This window comes from Pseudochaenichthys georgianus, chromosome 15 (genome assembly GCF_902827115.2).
Source record: "Pseudochaenichthys georgianus chromosome 15, fPseGeo1.2, whole genome shotgun sequence".
NCBI classification, from domain to species: Eukaryota; Metazoa; Chordata; class Actinopteri; order Perciformes; family Channichthyidae; genus Pseudochaenichthys; species Pseudochaenichthys georgianus.
In genome coordinates, this window is record NC_047517.1 from 7,831,803 (window position 1) to 7,848,778 (window position 16,976).

Genomic DNA, 16,976 nt, shown 5'->3' on the forward strand with positions numbered 1-16,976 from the left:
AGAGTTTGGAGGCAGGAGTTGGAACGAGTCAGAGGAAGGGAGGGCTGAGAGCACCGATGAGGCAAAGGTAGAGGGGGAGAGGGAACGGAGGTTACGGCGGACAAGTGCAGGATGAGAAGCGATTAGTTCGTTATGTTTGGAAAGGGGTAAAGAGAATGAAATTAAGAAGTGATCGGATGTGTGGAGCGGGTTTACAGAGAGGTTAGAAGTAGTGCAGTTCCTTGAGGATATGAGATCAAGGACATTGCCAGCTTTATGAGTTGGTGGGGATGGAGACAGTGAGAAAGCAAAGGCGGTTAACAGAGATGTTAGTTCGTCTATCTTCCCTGTCTCGAGGTTGAAGTCTCCGAGAAGTACAGCGGGATTAGGAGATACACGGGGCCAGTGATAATTGCGAGAAGACACATAAACAGGAATGGTGAAAATACACATGATTATAGCATGAGGGGCTAAACAACCAAATGTCATCAGAATCAGAATACTTTATTTATCGTGGGGTAAATTGGGTTTTGCGACTGTTGTTATATTTTAGAATGAAATAACTTAAGATAATTAAGATATAAACATATTAGTTGAAATAAAATGTTGTATAAAAGTTTAAATAGACAAAATATTTATGTTAACATAGGATGTTGAATTAGATTTGCTATTTCTCTTCTTAACATGTTAAGCCTGATGCCCCCCGCGCACTTCATATCATATGAAAGCTGATATTCTACAGATTCCAATGGTATTAGTATTATCACTGTGTGACAAGAACTCGCGGCAGCGAAAGCCAGGAAAGACAACACACAACTACGGCAAATACGTCTTACCTTTGCTGTTTTCTGATCAAAAGTTGTGTTCAAGGGCATTACAATGCACATAAACGCTGCTGAAGGTTAATCCAATGTCTCTGTGTCACTTTGAAATTATTACTGATAATCCATCATAACATTTATGTCAATAAACGGAGTTTTCATATAGAATGTATGAGAGCTTCCGGTTTTGGGCATGCTGGCTGTGTGTCACTCTCATTCACCAATAGTAATGTTTAGATGGGTTTAGGAACCCTCCTATTCTATTGGCTCTAACGGTTCAAAAGTAGTGTCAATCATCAAAATCGACCGATGGGTTCCAGAGCTATGGCACCCAAATGACCCCAGAGGTGGGTTTTTTTTCTAAACCTCTCTAAAAAGGTCAGGTTTCACTTGTTTTGCATCAATCTTGATACAGGGTACTTATTATATGTTATAGTTTGGATTCCTAAAGCTTTTAGTCTACTATCCCATCATTCAAGGGTGGTTTTCACTATAAGTAATGGGTTTTCTTTGGACGGACACTATAATTTAAATTGTTTTACTGTGTTCAATCTGAATTTACTTTCAAATAAAAACATCTATATTGATTCTGACTTTTCTACATCCAACTCACAGGTTTATCATTGCTTTGAGAAAAAAGATTATTAATTTGCCCCTTTTAGAAGTGAAGATATAGTCATTTGTTCTGGGCATGTCATCTTCGAGCCTGAGACCTGAAAAACAGGCTTAGGGCTTAACAGGTTAAGAACCCTACTTATCTTACTTCTTGGAAGTATGCAGTACAAATTGGAAATATGTAAAGAAATACAAGGAGTTTAACTAATAATGTCCTCTAAAAAGATAAAATACTATTAAATAAAAATTAACATAAGTCAAGTATGTATAATGAAATGCCAAACAGCTCACAGAATGAACGATTTTGCACTGATAGTATGAGCATTCTGTTTTTCTTTTCAATTCAAGGCAAGGTCCCGACATGTCAGGAGAAGCTGAGAAGATCTTCCATCGCAGTTTGGATCTGCTCCAGTTCTGGATCACAGACTGTAGACAGGTGGACTTCACCCCTAAGTCCAGCCTCCTCGATACGTTCGAAAGCTTCCTTAACACTGAGGTTAAAGTTATACTTTTTTGCAGCTTTTCTAAAATGCCAATACTTAATAAATACATGAAATTCTGACCACCTGGTTTCCCTCTCGCATAATAATAATCTTCACTTAAAAGTACACAGTAATAAAGAATATTAATAACAAAGAAAATTGAATGTATAATGTTTATTTAATGGTAACGATAAGTTGAATACCAATACCACCAAAGCTGCTATAAGACTTTCATCCTACAATCCCACACCATCTTTTACTGGGCTGATTTTATCAAGCTAGCACAGGCATGGGCAAACTAAGGCCCGCGGGCCATATACGGTCCATTGGGTTTTTTAATCCGGCCCGCCGAATATTGGTACAAAATTGTCCAAATTATAGCATTCATTACCGCATTCATTTAGCCTTTTTCCTGCAATACCCGGCATTTCAGTTGATCCCACTAGATGGCGCACTCTAGACACAATTGACCTTTGCTGGAGTCGGCAACCCGCCAAGATCTAAGAACCAAATACGTCACGCTTACATTGGAGGAGGTCGAGATTAACCTGATCAATAACAGTTCATGGCGAGTACAGCGAATACAAATTGTAACAAGCAGTAGCGCTGAGCAAAGTGACTAGAACGCGACCACACACTTATTAAAAACACTTATATAAAGTCAGGCAACACTAACCAGGCTTAGTGTGATTCTGTTTATTTTACCTTACTTTAATGACCATCCGTTCACTGTTATTGACCATTGTGAAGAGGCAGACGTTTTCCTGTTGTTTTGTATTATTGCAGCTATCGGATGGAATCAATACATGGGCTACATGTGGCCATCACAAGTAAAATCATGACGAAGACTACGCCGGTAAAATATGCAGAAAACGGCTTATGCTACAATATGATAGGAACAAGTAGTCAAGATAGTCTGATTAGCTTCGGTTGCTATGGTAACATCACCGGTAGAATGCCAGAGAAACTTTCATAACAGCGTTGTGATGCCAAACAGCTTTCAGACTAAAACACATTCACTGATGGGGATGGGGGATATTTATCAGCTGCTTGTGTGACAGTCAGACAGTGAATACTTTACAGCGGCCGCTGCCACGAGTTAACAGTAGACTAAACTCCGGTGGAAGAGCAGCGGTCGGTAATGCCGCTGAACCACATTAATAAACAATGAACCACGGCACTCTGGATAAAGGTATAAGGTTGGAGAAGTTGTTCTTTCATTTAATCTGGCTTCGTATGATTAAAAACTACCCGACGCAGTCCTCTATTGATGTTGTTGTGAGCGGTAGTGATGGCAGTTTGACACTGAAGCTTCGAACGGAGCTTCAACCCTGGACTTCCTATTCCATAGAAGCAGTGCTTCGAAGCTTGCTTCAAATCACGTGACATGTGACGTCCGAAGCAGCAACTGCTTCCTTTCCTGAATGAATCACTTGACTGGTTCGCGGTCCATTCACGTGACTCAATGCATACATCGCTGCTACAACCCGCTGCTGCAGATACACGCTTTACAACATCAGGAGGATACGTCCCCAGCTGACCCAGAAAGCCATGCAGGTTCTGGTCCAGGCTCTCGTCATCTCACGCCTAGACTACTGCAACTCCCTCCTGGCTGGTCTACCTGCATGTGCCATCCGACCTGCAGCTCATCCAGAATGCAGCGGCTCGTCTGGTCTTCAACCTTCCTAAATTCTCCCACACCACTCCACTCCTCCGCTCCCTTCACTGGCTTCCGGTAACTGCTAGAATCCACTTCAAGACAATGGTGCTTGCGTACCATGCTGCGAATGGATCTGGCCCTTCCTACATCCAGGACATGGTTAAACCGTACACCCCAGCACGTGCTCTACGCTCTGCATCAGCCAAACGGCTCGCTGCACCCGCACTGCGAGGGGGACCCAAGTTCCCATCAGCAAAAACACGTGGGTTTGCTATCCTGGCTCCAAAATGGTGGAATGAGCTCCCCTTTGACATCAGGACAGCAGATAGCTTACACACCTTCAGGCGCAGACTGAAAACTCATCTCTTTCGACTCCACTTCGAGCGATAGAACTATTAACAAAGCACTTATATACTAACAAATGACTGGCTTATCTAAAGCCAGTTGAGTAGCACTTGAAATGTTTTTGCTCTATGAAGCCTGATGTACTTTATGATTCTGTTTTCTTCAAGTTTGTATTTTGTTGGTCGAACGCACTTATTGTAAGTCGCTTTGGATAAAAGCGTCAGCTAAATGCAATGTAATGTAATGTAACACCAGTGACGGTAACACCAGTGACAATTTGGAGAAAACACTACCATTTTAACAAAATGGCTGCCATGTGTCAGACCAAATATGGCTTCAGTCAATATCAAAATCGTTTAACTCTTCAATACAATACATGTTCCCATTCAAATGTTCACCCCTAGGGCTATGCAATGAGTAACACTCATGACAGACTTGAAAGACGCACGTACAATTTGAAGATAAAATGACACCTTTAACAAACAAAGTAAGAAGTATCTGACTTATGTCTTTGTCCACTGCACTGCCTCAAAGGATCTCTTGTTACAGGAGGCACTTCAGAGACAGTACATTATTTCAAAATAAAAGCGTTTTGTGTAGCAGTAACACCAATGACGTAATTTTGGGTGACTGACATTTATTTGATATTATTAATAATAATTTGCGTTTTTTGTTACCATTTCAGTATTATATTTAATGCTTGCAATGTTATGTAAATATAAATTAGATGTATTTATTGAAAAATAATCTTTTAAATTAAGTGTATAGGCTCCACTTCCATATATGATCAAAGTTCCTTGAACTTGGCATTTTAAATAAATTGCAATTTACGTATAAAACCATTTATTTATTTTTTATTTAGTACCATTGCAAAGACAATCTCTATGTATTCAACATATGTAATGAATGTGAGTATTAGGTCAACGTCATGTATGTTGGTGTCTGCAAAAGTAAGTGACAGCACTTCCACCTGTTCTGTAGAATGACCCAGCTACATTGTTTGTTTCAAACATAACAAATCTTCAAGTATTAAAGTTTACTTGAAGGTTATGATATCAAACTTACAATATAAACATTTTATAATAACAAGTACAGTTTTATAATATGTACCTGTTCTGTTGTACCTTATAATTTCCTTACGCTTTGTATGCATGTAGGACCCGAAATACAAACCTGCGATCTTCCTTTAAGACTGTACTTAGTAGGTAAACAAAACCCATACTCCGCGCTACATATTTTAAACAGCTTGAAAGACTTATATTAAATAAAGACAGAAATAGTTATTTTAGATTGTACCCCTAATATAAGTAGTTTTCACATGTATTCTTTTTCCTCAGGTGATTCCTGTGGACAGTCGGGGGGAGGTCCTTCTGGCTGCTCTCCACACCCCGGCTTACACGACGTGGAGCCACCGAAGTGAAAGCCTCCTTAGCCTCCAGGAAGAGGATGACTCTGTGTGTGTGCATTCATCCACTGAGGATCTTGGAAGAAAGGTCAGTGTCTCTATCATCGATTCCACCAAACAATAAATCTGTCCTTCTGTGTCTTTTGAGGTTTTACATTGTGGTTACAGTGTGATGCAGCAGGGTGATAACAAGTCCATGATTTCTTTTTTTAACGGTATTTAATCAAACCAAACGTTCAAAGCTCAATAAGTATTTAAGATGTAAAGACACATCTGAAGAATGAGGCAAAGACTGCAATGTCTCTCCACACCTTTGTTATTAAAATGGCAGAAGAACTTTTTACATGACGAAATAAAACATGTTGGGCATTTTACTCCTCTCTGTTTCGTCTTTAATTTTCAGTTTGATCCAAACCTAAGTTTCATGAGTGCCAACTGGTGCATGATGCTTTCATGATTAGCATATACTCATTGGATAAAATGAGTACAATTTAACAGATGTAATAACCTATATGTGAACCTTAAGGTGTGGAAAGATCCTCAAAGACATCACCTTGAACAAGAATGGACATTTGTCGCTACTTTCTGCCATGATCCTAGATCAAATGGTTATTATATTACTCTAAAATGATTGTTAGTTGCTGCCCTGTCAGACAGATGTGTATAGTTTGCTACATCTCTGTTCATGTGATTCAGAGCAATGCATCCTCTCTTGTCAAATCTCTCTTTTGATTCTTTAGTGGACATTCTCCCGGGAGGTGGAGCCCTCTGCAGCCATGTCTAAAGACAAGGCCTTCTCCGTCGCTACGGCCCTGCCCATGCCCTGCCACGGCTCCCTGGCGGATGACCTCTCCACCAGGGAGCGGATCCCCTTCAGCCAGAATGAGTGCAGCGCTCAGCACGTCGCCCAGCAGCTCACCGTCCTGCAGCAGGTACGCAGCTCCACATCCCCCTCCCTTACTTCTTTAACACATACAATACAGTCTGCGTATGTATTTATTACTGCATTAAGCAGTATTCGAATATCACTGTACAGTATCACATTTTACATTCAATTAATTGTCCATGTAGATTACTTATTTCTGCATTTACTTCAACATTCTCTTTCACTATTAAATTGTTATTTTTACTTTTACTTTATTTGTTTGTATGTTATTCTATTTCTATTCTATTTATTCTTGCACTATTTTATTTGTATTATTTTGTATTACTGTTATTAGTATTGTATGTATTTCTTCTTGCACTATTTTATCTATTTCATTTTATATCTTTTTTTATTGTGTTTTATTTATTTTTCATCTTGCATGAATTTACATTTACTTTAACTTTCAATATATATAGCTGTAATTCAATATCATTTAGATGTTTTATTGAATTCGTATGTGTATTTTTATTTCTATTTCCTCTTGCACTATTTTTTATTTGTTTTTGTCCCAATTATATTGAATGTTGCATGATTGGAGAAGTCTGGGACTTTTCATAGCCAAATGATGCTGTCGCTAACGTATCAATCTTTAAGTTGTTGTTGCCTCTTTTCACCACTAGAGGGAGACATGCCTTTATGCATACAATCACCTCCTGGTCCAAAACTGAACTTTGTTTTGTAGGAAATGTTCCAGGGATGTCATCCAGTTCATTTCCTCAACTCCAGAATTCAAGGAGTCCGGGACAAAGTCTCCGCCCCAAACAAGTGAGTATAATGTTCCAGCTTACACATTATATTTCATTTGTCCTCTCATCTAAAGTGACAAACAAAAAGTACGATCAACCTCCAAGCTTTTTATTATATAACAAATCTCAAGTGCAACACAGAACACACCATATCATACAGTATAGGGATCATTCTTTGCTTTTACATCCATTTTATTATATACATTGTAAATAAAATAAGACAAAGTATCCTAAGTATTTCATTTTTTTTAGGTAAAGGGAAAAAAGTGAATAGAAATATATTGCATTATAGATAATGCAAAAAATGCAATGCAAAAAACTAAATTGTCATTTACTAATGGGTTGGACAATAGAACATCTACCCTCGGATTTACTCTTCAAATAAATAAATCGTATTGTTAAATAAATGAAAAGAAATACATGTGGTAGAAAAGAGAGTATTCTGTTTTATATGCCAGTTAATTGAATCTATTTCTACTTTTACTTGAGTTAAATATCTTCTTCCACCATTGATCATTTCTAGTAAACAGTTCCCAGATCACTGTCCCCCCTCTCCAGCAGGAATGTGTCTCAGCACGGTCCCCCAGCAGAGGGCGGTGGTCCCCCTGTGTGTGAGGAGCCCCCCTCAGACAGCTTCCTGCAGCAGCTGCTCTCATACGCTGACAGTGTGGCTAACTGGATCGTTGCTGAAATAGTCATCTGTGACTCGGCCAAGGTGAGAGGAGAGTGAACGCAGGGAAGTGATGGTCGCTGGGAAATAAAAACAGACAGCAGCCAGACGTTCAACATGTGTCTGTAGTCTCATGGTTGGATAGTCAATTCTCTTGTTATATATTTATATACTTGTGTTTATATAAATACTATCTTTTACTGTATCATTTTCTTTATGTAATTATCTTCTATTGGACATTTTAATTAACTTAAGTTTAAATGTGTAAATCTTATTTTTTATTTATCTTGGAAATGTTACCTTCCTATGATTTGATGTGTATTTAAATATTATTTTTCTCTTTTTTTTTATTTTGTTTAATGTTTGTATCCATATTGTTCTTCAATTTTATTTTATATTGGTATGCACATTTTTACTTTTACTTCTTTAGTTTATATAAATGTTTTTATTCCACTTTTTATTTTAGTATTTACTTTTAAGGTATTTTATTCTAATATGGAGCAACTGTCTCCAAACCCATTTCCCATGACACCATGCTTCTAGAATATCTTCCATATGATTTATCACTGCATATACTTGATGTTGTGATGTCCTAGAGAGCCAGCACTAACCAAACTAAATGACTAAATGATCCTACTAAACGTCTCCGCTAAACATTAGCTGTTTTTAGCATAGCGGTGGAGACACAGGGTGTTTCTCAATGTCGAGTACGCTTACTTGGTAGCACATCTTCCGAGCGTCTTGCTTCAGAAGCGAGGCAAGAATCCTTCCTGGCATTCGGAAAAAGAAGAGTGGAACAGGCGAGCAAGTGTGCAGGTGTGCTTCACATGAGAGGCCCCGTCTTACATTTTCCGCCACAGATTTGGGGAAATTGGTCCGTGCGCAAAGCATTGTGGGGATTTTAAGACTGCAGAGTCTACACATGTGCAGCCTCAACATTTCTCGCTACGAAGTACGCCAGGCTCGGTAGAATTCCAAGTATGCTGGACATTGGAACAGTCTTTCGGCGGCACTCAATGACTTGAAATAGTGGCTCTGGAGCATCCTTTACTCGATAACACCCAGAGATGTAGTTAGCCTAAAGTTAGCTTTTTACTTCTGCTGATTGCCATTAAGCTTCCACCGTTATAAAAGTGGTTTTAATATGTTAAAATGATCCTGCTGAAGCAAAGCTATAAGTATCATACATGTGTGTTTGCCTCAGATCGTATTGTAAGGCTTTCAGTAGAGGGAGCCCTTGCTAACAATGCTAACATCCCGCTCAGCCAAAACATACGTTATCCCTGCACCACTCTGAACTTGATTGTTCCCAATGTATTTTCCGAGCCCCCCTTTTAGGTCCCGTTTCGTGTCCTCCGGTAGTTGGTCTTTCGGCACACTACTGTTGTATTTTGCCTTGTTTAGTGGTTTTATCGCAGCTCTCCTCTCTCGCAGACGCAGGTGGCTCTGCTCACCAGGTTCCTGTGGATAGGAAAGCACTGCTACGAGTGGAGGAACTTCGCCACAGCCATGCAGGTCCTCGGAGGTCTGGAGAGTGTGACTGTCAGGCAATTACCAGTAAGGCTGCTTCTCATGAATTCCTCCTCAGCAGAACTCCGCCATCCTGCAATAAGTCCCGTGCCCTGCAGCTCAATGTGTTTCTTCTGCGGGTGGATTTTAATTAGTTCCACAAATGAGAAATGTGCATTAATGCATTCAAATGAGATGTAGAAAGTGTGAGCGCAGCGAGGAGGAACGTTGAATAGGAGTGAGCAGTGTTGAGAATATATGATATGTCCATGGGTTACATTCATTGACTCGTGTTGTGTTGAATCCAGTGTTTCTTTTAGAAATAAAACTTTCTCCTCTCTTGCCAACAGGCGTGGAAACATCTGTCTTCCAAGGTGTGTGAGATCCTGGAGGAGCTACGAGCTGTGCAGGTGTGTGTGTGTGTGTGTGTGTAGGTGTGTTTCGGCAAGCACACACATATGTTGTTTGTAACCGAAGGCGAGGCTGGTCACATGTTGTGAAACTTGGCTGCAGGGCAAACAAATCAATAGAAAAGCAGCTGCTCTGCTGCTGAGAGTTAGCCCCAGCAGAACCCGATGCATCAAACTACCGGTGGTGGAGGAAGAACTCAGGGTGGTATGAATATATTCTGCTCATTTTCAGGTTCACATTTTTTCATATTATTGTGTTGTGCCTCTACTGGGACATGTCTCCGTGCTGCAGCACCTCTTTTCACCCTCTGTCTGAAACCAGAGCCCAGTCTGCTGTGATTGGTTAGCTGGCTGGCTCTGTTGTGATTGGTCAACTGCTTGGAGATGTCCCGCCCCTTAAACTCTTATCACATACAATGTTGGAGCGCTAGCCAATATAAGCGCGAGTGTTACATCTCTAAGTGGCTGACCAATCACAACAGAGCCGGTCAGCTAACCAATCAAAGTCTGGTTTCAGACAGAGGGTGAAAAGAGGTGCTGCAGCTTTTTGAACATTAGAGCATGCAGACACGTCGCAGTAGAGGCACTATATGCTGATATGCACCTGGAAAGGAGCAGCACAGGCCCCTTTAACCACTATATGGGCAACATCAACAATATTCTCCAAGACTTTGCCAGTTCTGTCCCGTGGGAGTCAAACTGTCCTGTTATTGTCTAAGGAAAACATTGTTTTATAGTCATATCTAGACACAGCTGTGGTCGATGCCCAAGCACCGAGAAAGGGTCTGTCTTATCATACTGGAAAGATAACAAGCTCTCCCAAGGCCGTGTGCCTCGGCTTGGGAAGAGAGGGCAGCGCGGAGAGGTAAAGCACGTAAACTAAAGGACCAAATGTGATGGAGTAAATAGTACGATAGTGGCCCCTCACTATAGAGGGTAACTTTGTGTTTGCCACTATAGATGAGAGCTACACATCTGGGTGCTTTCCCTCGACGCAAGGCCACGCCCCTTTTTTGCTGAAAACACTTGCTGTCATTTGACTGATGGTTAATACAGATGCTGCAGTTTTTTTAAAAACATTTTATAATACGACGCCTTTTTGTATCTACAAGAACCCCAATGATGATGGTCGGACAGGCAAACTATTAGACAATGTTATTGGAGATCGATGATCGGCTTTGATTAATGGTTTAATTTAAATCAATAGAGCACATCGATCCCCTATTGCAGACCACATTGTTTCAATTACTGCCCTTTTCCTGTAGAGGAAGTCAATACATCGATGTGTTTGTTGTTTGATGTGCAGTATACAACACAGCAGCTCTTAGGCGTGAAGAAACTATTGTTTACCGCTTGGCCCCGATGCCTTGTTTTCACCGGAAAGTGGACAGTGGAGGCGCTGCTCTCATCTATGTCCACACGCTTCTCAAAGCAGTGAAGAAAACAATAGATTGACTAAAAGGGAATCATTTTAAATATTATCTTAGGCTCCTCAAATACTTAGCTCCAGCCCTGCACCAGTCCAGTCACACTGCAGCCGGCAGAGAGCGGAGCGACTCAGCTGAACCCACACTGACACAGGGAGTGTTGATCTGTGGGGATACATCTATCGCCATATATTAACTGTGCAGATACATGTCTCTGCGCTCAGGTGTTCCTGAAGAGCGACGACCTGTGTCTAATGGGGGGGGAGCACACAAGGAGGAGGCCCACCCTGCCGTCAGCGCACATCCTGGCCATGCATGTGCAGCAGCAGGAGATCGGAGCCTTCACCCTCACTACTGGGGCCTACAAGTGGACCAAGCTCAGGTGAGGGGGGGGGGTCAGCCTCTTGAGCACTTGCTATTGGCCCGACTAAATCAGGTGTTCAACTACGTTCAAAGATACAGCTCTGGAAAAAAATAAGAGACCACACCAAATTGTTTTTAAATCTCAATCCCCACACGTATGGCAGCCATTCCATTCCAGTGTCTGTTGACTTCCTACACAGAGAAATGTCATCAGTGGTTTATACAATTAAAAGAAAGAAAATTCATTTTACTTAAAAAAGTGGTCGCTTAATGTTTTCCAGAGCTGTATTTAAAATAAAGAAGATTGAAATTAGCCTAAATAAAAATCAAAAATAAAATTCAGGCAGGACGTCTATCTATATTGAGCTTTAATTTAAGATGTATATAACAGTGTAATTCTACTAGCAATCTCCCTTTTCTTTTTTAAATGTACCAGTAATCTGATTACACTCTTAAGGGAATACAGTTTGGTAACCTGATGAAGTCATCTTGTTACTGTAAGCCTGACTGCATTCTGTTCAATTGGAAAACACATATGGACATATAATACATATAATATAATACTATTGAATACATTATATATTTATAGCGCGTTTGTAGGACTCAAAGTCGCTTTGCAACATAATATAAATGGACACATTTACACACAGCAGAATTTCTCGTGCACTGTGAGGACATTAACATGAATTTCATTTGCACTGTAGTCCCTCTGATTAGGCCGATACCAGAAGTGTGTACAGTATACAACTGTAACACTGACACAGAGAACACGAATGAACCTCTCATCAAACAGCCATGCAACACATTTGGTTTGAAATCATCTGCTCCACATTAGTCCTGACAGACAGTACCTCTCAGTGACGCACTATATTAACAGTTAACTGGAAAGGTAGCTCTCTTCCCACGTTCCAAAAATCCATCCCTCTCTAAGTCGGCCAGCTCACTGTATGAGGACACATTTTCCTGTGTCCTTCTCCTTCAATCCAATATGGCCGACCAGATGCCGAGGTCACAACAAGTGGCGGATGGAAGGCAACGGCACAGCTGTTGGATTGGGGTTGTCGGTAGGGGTGCCAGTGTTGCACCAGATGGCGCCCGTGGGATGGGGTTTGATTGGAAAAGAGGTTTGGGTCCAGATGCTGAGAGGAGATGGGCTGCAGCCAGATGCTGGGGTCAGGGGGTCCGAGCGGGGGGGGGCAGGAACACAGCTGGCTCCTGTGGACCGAGGGTTGGCTCCAAAGCAGGTCACAGGGAAAGCAGATGACGCTGCCAGGAGGGAAACTTCAGTGGAATCTGCACCGAGATAAAACCCCATGTTTCTGCTCTCTATCCCTCTTCCTCCCCCGTCCTCGGCTGAAGGAGCATCGCTAAGGTCGTGAGCCAGGTCCACGCCTTCCAGGAGGCGGTGTACCCCTACAGCCCGGACCTGGACCTGCAGGCCTACCTTCGGAGCCGCATGGCCTGCCTCTCCACCTCTGACCTCCACCTCTTGGCGGCCGACAACGACGCCGACTTCCGGCAGTCCAGCGAGCGACAAGCGCGGAGGATCCAGAACACGCTGAGGAGGGTGAAGGCCACCTTCCAATGAGCCCTGCCCCAGGCCCAGTGCCAGGCACCAGGTCAACACCTCCTGACTGAGGCCCCAAGCCCGGGCCCCGACCCTCAGAGGCCTCTGTTGTCCTGGCAGCAGAACCGTGTGGACTTAGAATCTGCTGTCATATACACTATCTGTCAAAAGAACCTAAACGGTGTGTAAGGGATCATGTGCAGCGGAGCAGTCCATTTTGATTTGAAATGGTTTTCTTGATTTAAAAATGATCATCCATGTCTGTCTTTTGATTTCTCTGACATCCAGGTCACTTGCGCTCTTTTTCTTTTCTTCACTGGGGACAGTTCAGCCATCATGAATCCAAAGTGTTGTGCTCTCCACAAATATCAACATGAATATTCCAAAAATGTTCCATGGTGTTTCTCTGATGGAGAAAACGAGCGTTGGTTGTCCACAGAGGATTTCTGCGGAATGATTTGACCGCACAATGTGCACATAGTATCTCCCTTGATTCTCCTCAGCAATGGTCTGTCCCAATTGAATCAGAATGGAGTATACAACTTGGCTTTGTAATAAGTCAATAATATCACTTGAGACAACTTTATGTGTAAGACTACACATGTACACCTTTAGAAATGTGGTTCTGATTCCAGCATTGTTTTCTTTCTCAGCTGATATATTGTACCTTTTTAATCCTTATTTGTGAAATGACCCTGTTTTGTTTTTTAGGTTTAAAGGCGTCATACACAGAGCATGGCAGCATTGCAAACAACATGGAGGCTAGAATAGCAACATGTGCAAAGAAGGCACCACGGCTGAGACCCCCAGGGCCCCCAAACACCACAGCCTCCCTGTGTATCATGGTTATATTATCAATTGTTACTTTGTTTAGGAATATGCACCACGAAATGAAATAACTGACCCGAGAAGACACTTTGGTCCAGACTAAAACATCTCAACTATTTGATAGATGTCTATGAAATGCTGTGCACATATCAACAGTCCCTTGAGAATAATTCAAAGTCCCCCGACTCTTCCTGTGGCTTGACAGCGTGTCACCTTTGTGCTTCTCACCTGCATTGTTCCTTATGGAAAGCAGGCACGAGTCTGATTGTATAGAAGTCTATGAAAATATGACTCCACTTCTCTCTATATGTTTTACCTCGTTGTCGTTTTTCTTGAGAGTTGATGGTCTTCATGGCTAGCAAGCTTTCTAGCTGCATGATGTTCATTCTGTAAAGTCTGATCTAATTTAGGGTCAAATAGAGACGAGTCAAATATATAGCCTTAGGGCGGGGCCACCTTTTGAGTAACTGGTTCTGTCTGGTTTGGGTGCTTTGTTTCTTCTTCATCAGATGACCGTAACCCTTTTCAGTTCATTCAAGTCCATTGGAACATGACGGTTGCTTAAGAAGCTTGGCAACAGCCAAAAGGCCAAACTGAAGACTTCGAAGTGACTTCCTAAACCGAGGGACAAACAAGTCCCAGGGTTCATACACTTTTTCACCAATGCTTTTCCATGACTTCTCCATGACCAAAACAATGCCTCTCTCAGCGGTTCCACTGAACATGGTTTATTTGAACATGGACCAGGAAAATAAGGTCTGAAACATGTCTAAAACAAATCAAGTAGGCTTACTAGCTTCTAGGCTAAAGCAACTCAAATCTCTCACCAGCAAAACACCTCGACGTTCCATTACTATACGATACAGTATTTATGATCATTATAGTATTACTATTTTGGCGATTAGATCAAATATAAATTATATTTGATGCAACTTTGGTTACATCTCCATGACTTTTCCAAAACTTTGGGAAAAATATTGTTTTCCAGAACTTTTCCAGGGCCTGGAACTAGCATTTTGAATTTCCATGACTTGTCCAGGTTGGTAATGACCGTACGAAGAACCCCGAAGTCCACTTCTATGTTTAAATTGTGCCTTTGAGTTGCATATTCCTAAATGTGACTTTATGTGTAGCAGTTCTGGGGATGTGTGTTTCCAGCAGAGACGTATATAAAGGGGACAGAATGGGAGGGGGGGTAATAATAAAATCAATTTGATGTTGCTCACATTCATTTTATTTGTAAAACTACTCTTAATATTGTATTAAATGTAATGAACGGTTTATTGATAAAAGATTTTGCTTAACCTATGATGCATAGTTTGTTTACAAATCATTTATTAAATAAGATTAATATTGGTAAGTGAATCTGAGCACAATGTGAAATATTAGCCTTTGAAAGTCACCGTAAAGGGCAGAAGCCAGATGTGTGACAGTATGGAGCACCATGACAGAGAAACCTGTACAGATGTGATGGGAGGAATGGTTTCAGTCTGCTCTCTTTCTCTTTTTCAATGTGTTCACTTAGCCAAATAAAAGACATTTGATATTCCCTTTGTTGCCAAAGCGTGTTATTGTCAGACGATATCCACGATAGAAGAGCAGTAACGACTTCATAGTGATAGTTCTGGCATTTCTTCCTCTAAATCAGGGGTGTCAAACTCAAATTCATCGCGGGCCACATTAGCATTATGGTTGCACTCAAAGGGCCGGTTGTAACCATATAAATATATATGTATAAATATATAATATATACAAAATAATTTATTATATTACATTATTGCCTCTGCATTGGATTATTATCGGATAGGGTAATAACTTAGTAATTAACTACGTCTGAAAGCAGAGGTCCAGGGCAAATAATTCTCTCTTCATGTAACTGTATAAGAACGTATTATATTCTTTGCAAGCTCTTGCGGGCCACATCAAATGAAGTCGCCGGCCGGATTTGGCCCCCGGGCCTTGAGTTTGACACCCCTGCTCTAAATGATGCCTGGAGGATAGTCACATCATATTTTAAGCCAGAATACAAAATCTGATGACAAGGACCCTTGTTAACATTAAGTTTCATTTTGCCTTTTGACTTTGATTTCTCAATACCTCTCCTATGCCTTCCACATTAGATGCAAATAATTTGTAAAGTGTTAAAGGGTCCCTATTTTGCTCATGTCAGGTTAATACCTTTATTACTTAGTGCCTCTGCGACATGTCTCCATGCTTTAATGTTCGAACAGCTCTTTATTGGTATGCCTGTGCTGCAGCACCTCTTTTCACCCTCTGTCACAGGAACGTTATCCTTTGCAGACCGTTGCCATGGACACAAACCTATAACACACTACATGCAAGGGACAACTCCAAGAAGCAGAACATGGCCCGTTTAAGGACAATCTTTGTTTGTTTTCTAAATAGACAAATACATGTACACTGCTTTGTCATACTGTTCCTGTGATATTGCGTTCAAATTACGAAACCTCCTTGGAGCAAACTTTTATAAAACTCCAATAACATAACTGAGAACAGGCTTCCTCGTGATATAGGAGGAGTCGTGCTGCCTAAGACACATTTTGTAATTGCACTCAAGTACGAAGGCCCAAGTTTTTGAGAAAAAAGTCCTGATGCTCTCTTCACCTGTATGTTTTTAATCCAGTCTGTATTTGTCTTTTCCCCTCTGCAGAGTATGTGTGGATGTCTCAGTAATGCATCATGAGTTCTTCAAGGTTTGCTCTTGGAACATGTTTGGATGCCGTTGATTGGTTCTAGCAAGTCGTATCGGGGACATTCCTTGTTGACTTGCTTGGGATGGCTATCGATAATTAAGGAAATTAAAGGAGATTCATTGGTTTGGGGCAAACTTTTTTAATTACTTTGATATTTGGGCGATGAGCAGGGTGGTTACTTTAAAACCATTATTCTGTTACAATAACTAGTTACCTGTAAAAAATAAAATGTAATCAGTAACCTAATCTAAGTGTATTATGTAAGACAGAACAATGTAACCTTAGAAAAGAAGAAACCAAGTCATTTTAGAATCAGAAATTATTTTATTAATAGGAAAGCATGCCTTATAGATTCACGCTTAAAGTATTAGCCTATGAACAGCAGAAGAGAGAACATCTGATCCTTTTACAACAAACAATATGTGACCTGCTCCATCGAAATCAGTCGCATTGACCCGAAGACACATTTTGAGTTGTATACACTGTTGGAAAGAGGAGATTCCTAGCTTT

At 41.0% G+C, this 16,976-nt stretch overlaps 1 protein-coding gene across 1 annotated transcript in view; it reads left to right on the forward strand.

The window, feature by feature from the left end:
- LOC117459982 (kinase non-catalytic C-lobe domain-containing protein 1) overlaps positions 1 to 15,301 on the forward strand; it is an 82,159-nt gene extending 66,858 nt beyond the window's left edge. The window contains 9 exon segments of the mRNA XM_034101168.2: positions 1,764 to 1,911; positions 5,240 to 5,395; positions 6,048 to 6,239; positions 6,915 to 6,997; positions 7,540 to 7,693; positions 9,083 to 9,205; positions 9,508 to 9,567; positions 11,219 to 11,376; positions 12,717 to 15,301. Of these exon segments, the coding sequence (XP_033957059.1) occupies positions 1,764 to 1,911; positions 5,240 to 5,395; positions 6,048 to 6,239; positions 6,915 to 6,997; positions 7,540 to 7,693; positions 9,083 to 9,205; positions 9,508 to 9,567; positions 11,219 to 11,376; positions 12,717 to 12,945 (1,303 nt within the window). The 3' untranslated portion in view covers positions 12,946 to 15,301.
- The last annotated feature ends 1,675 nt before the right edge of the window (positions 15,302 to 16,976 follow it).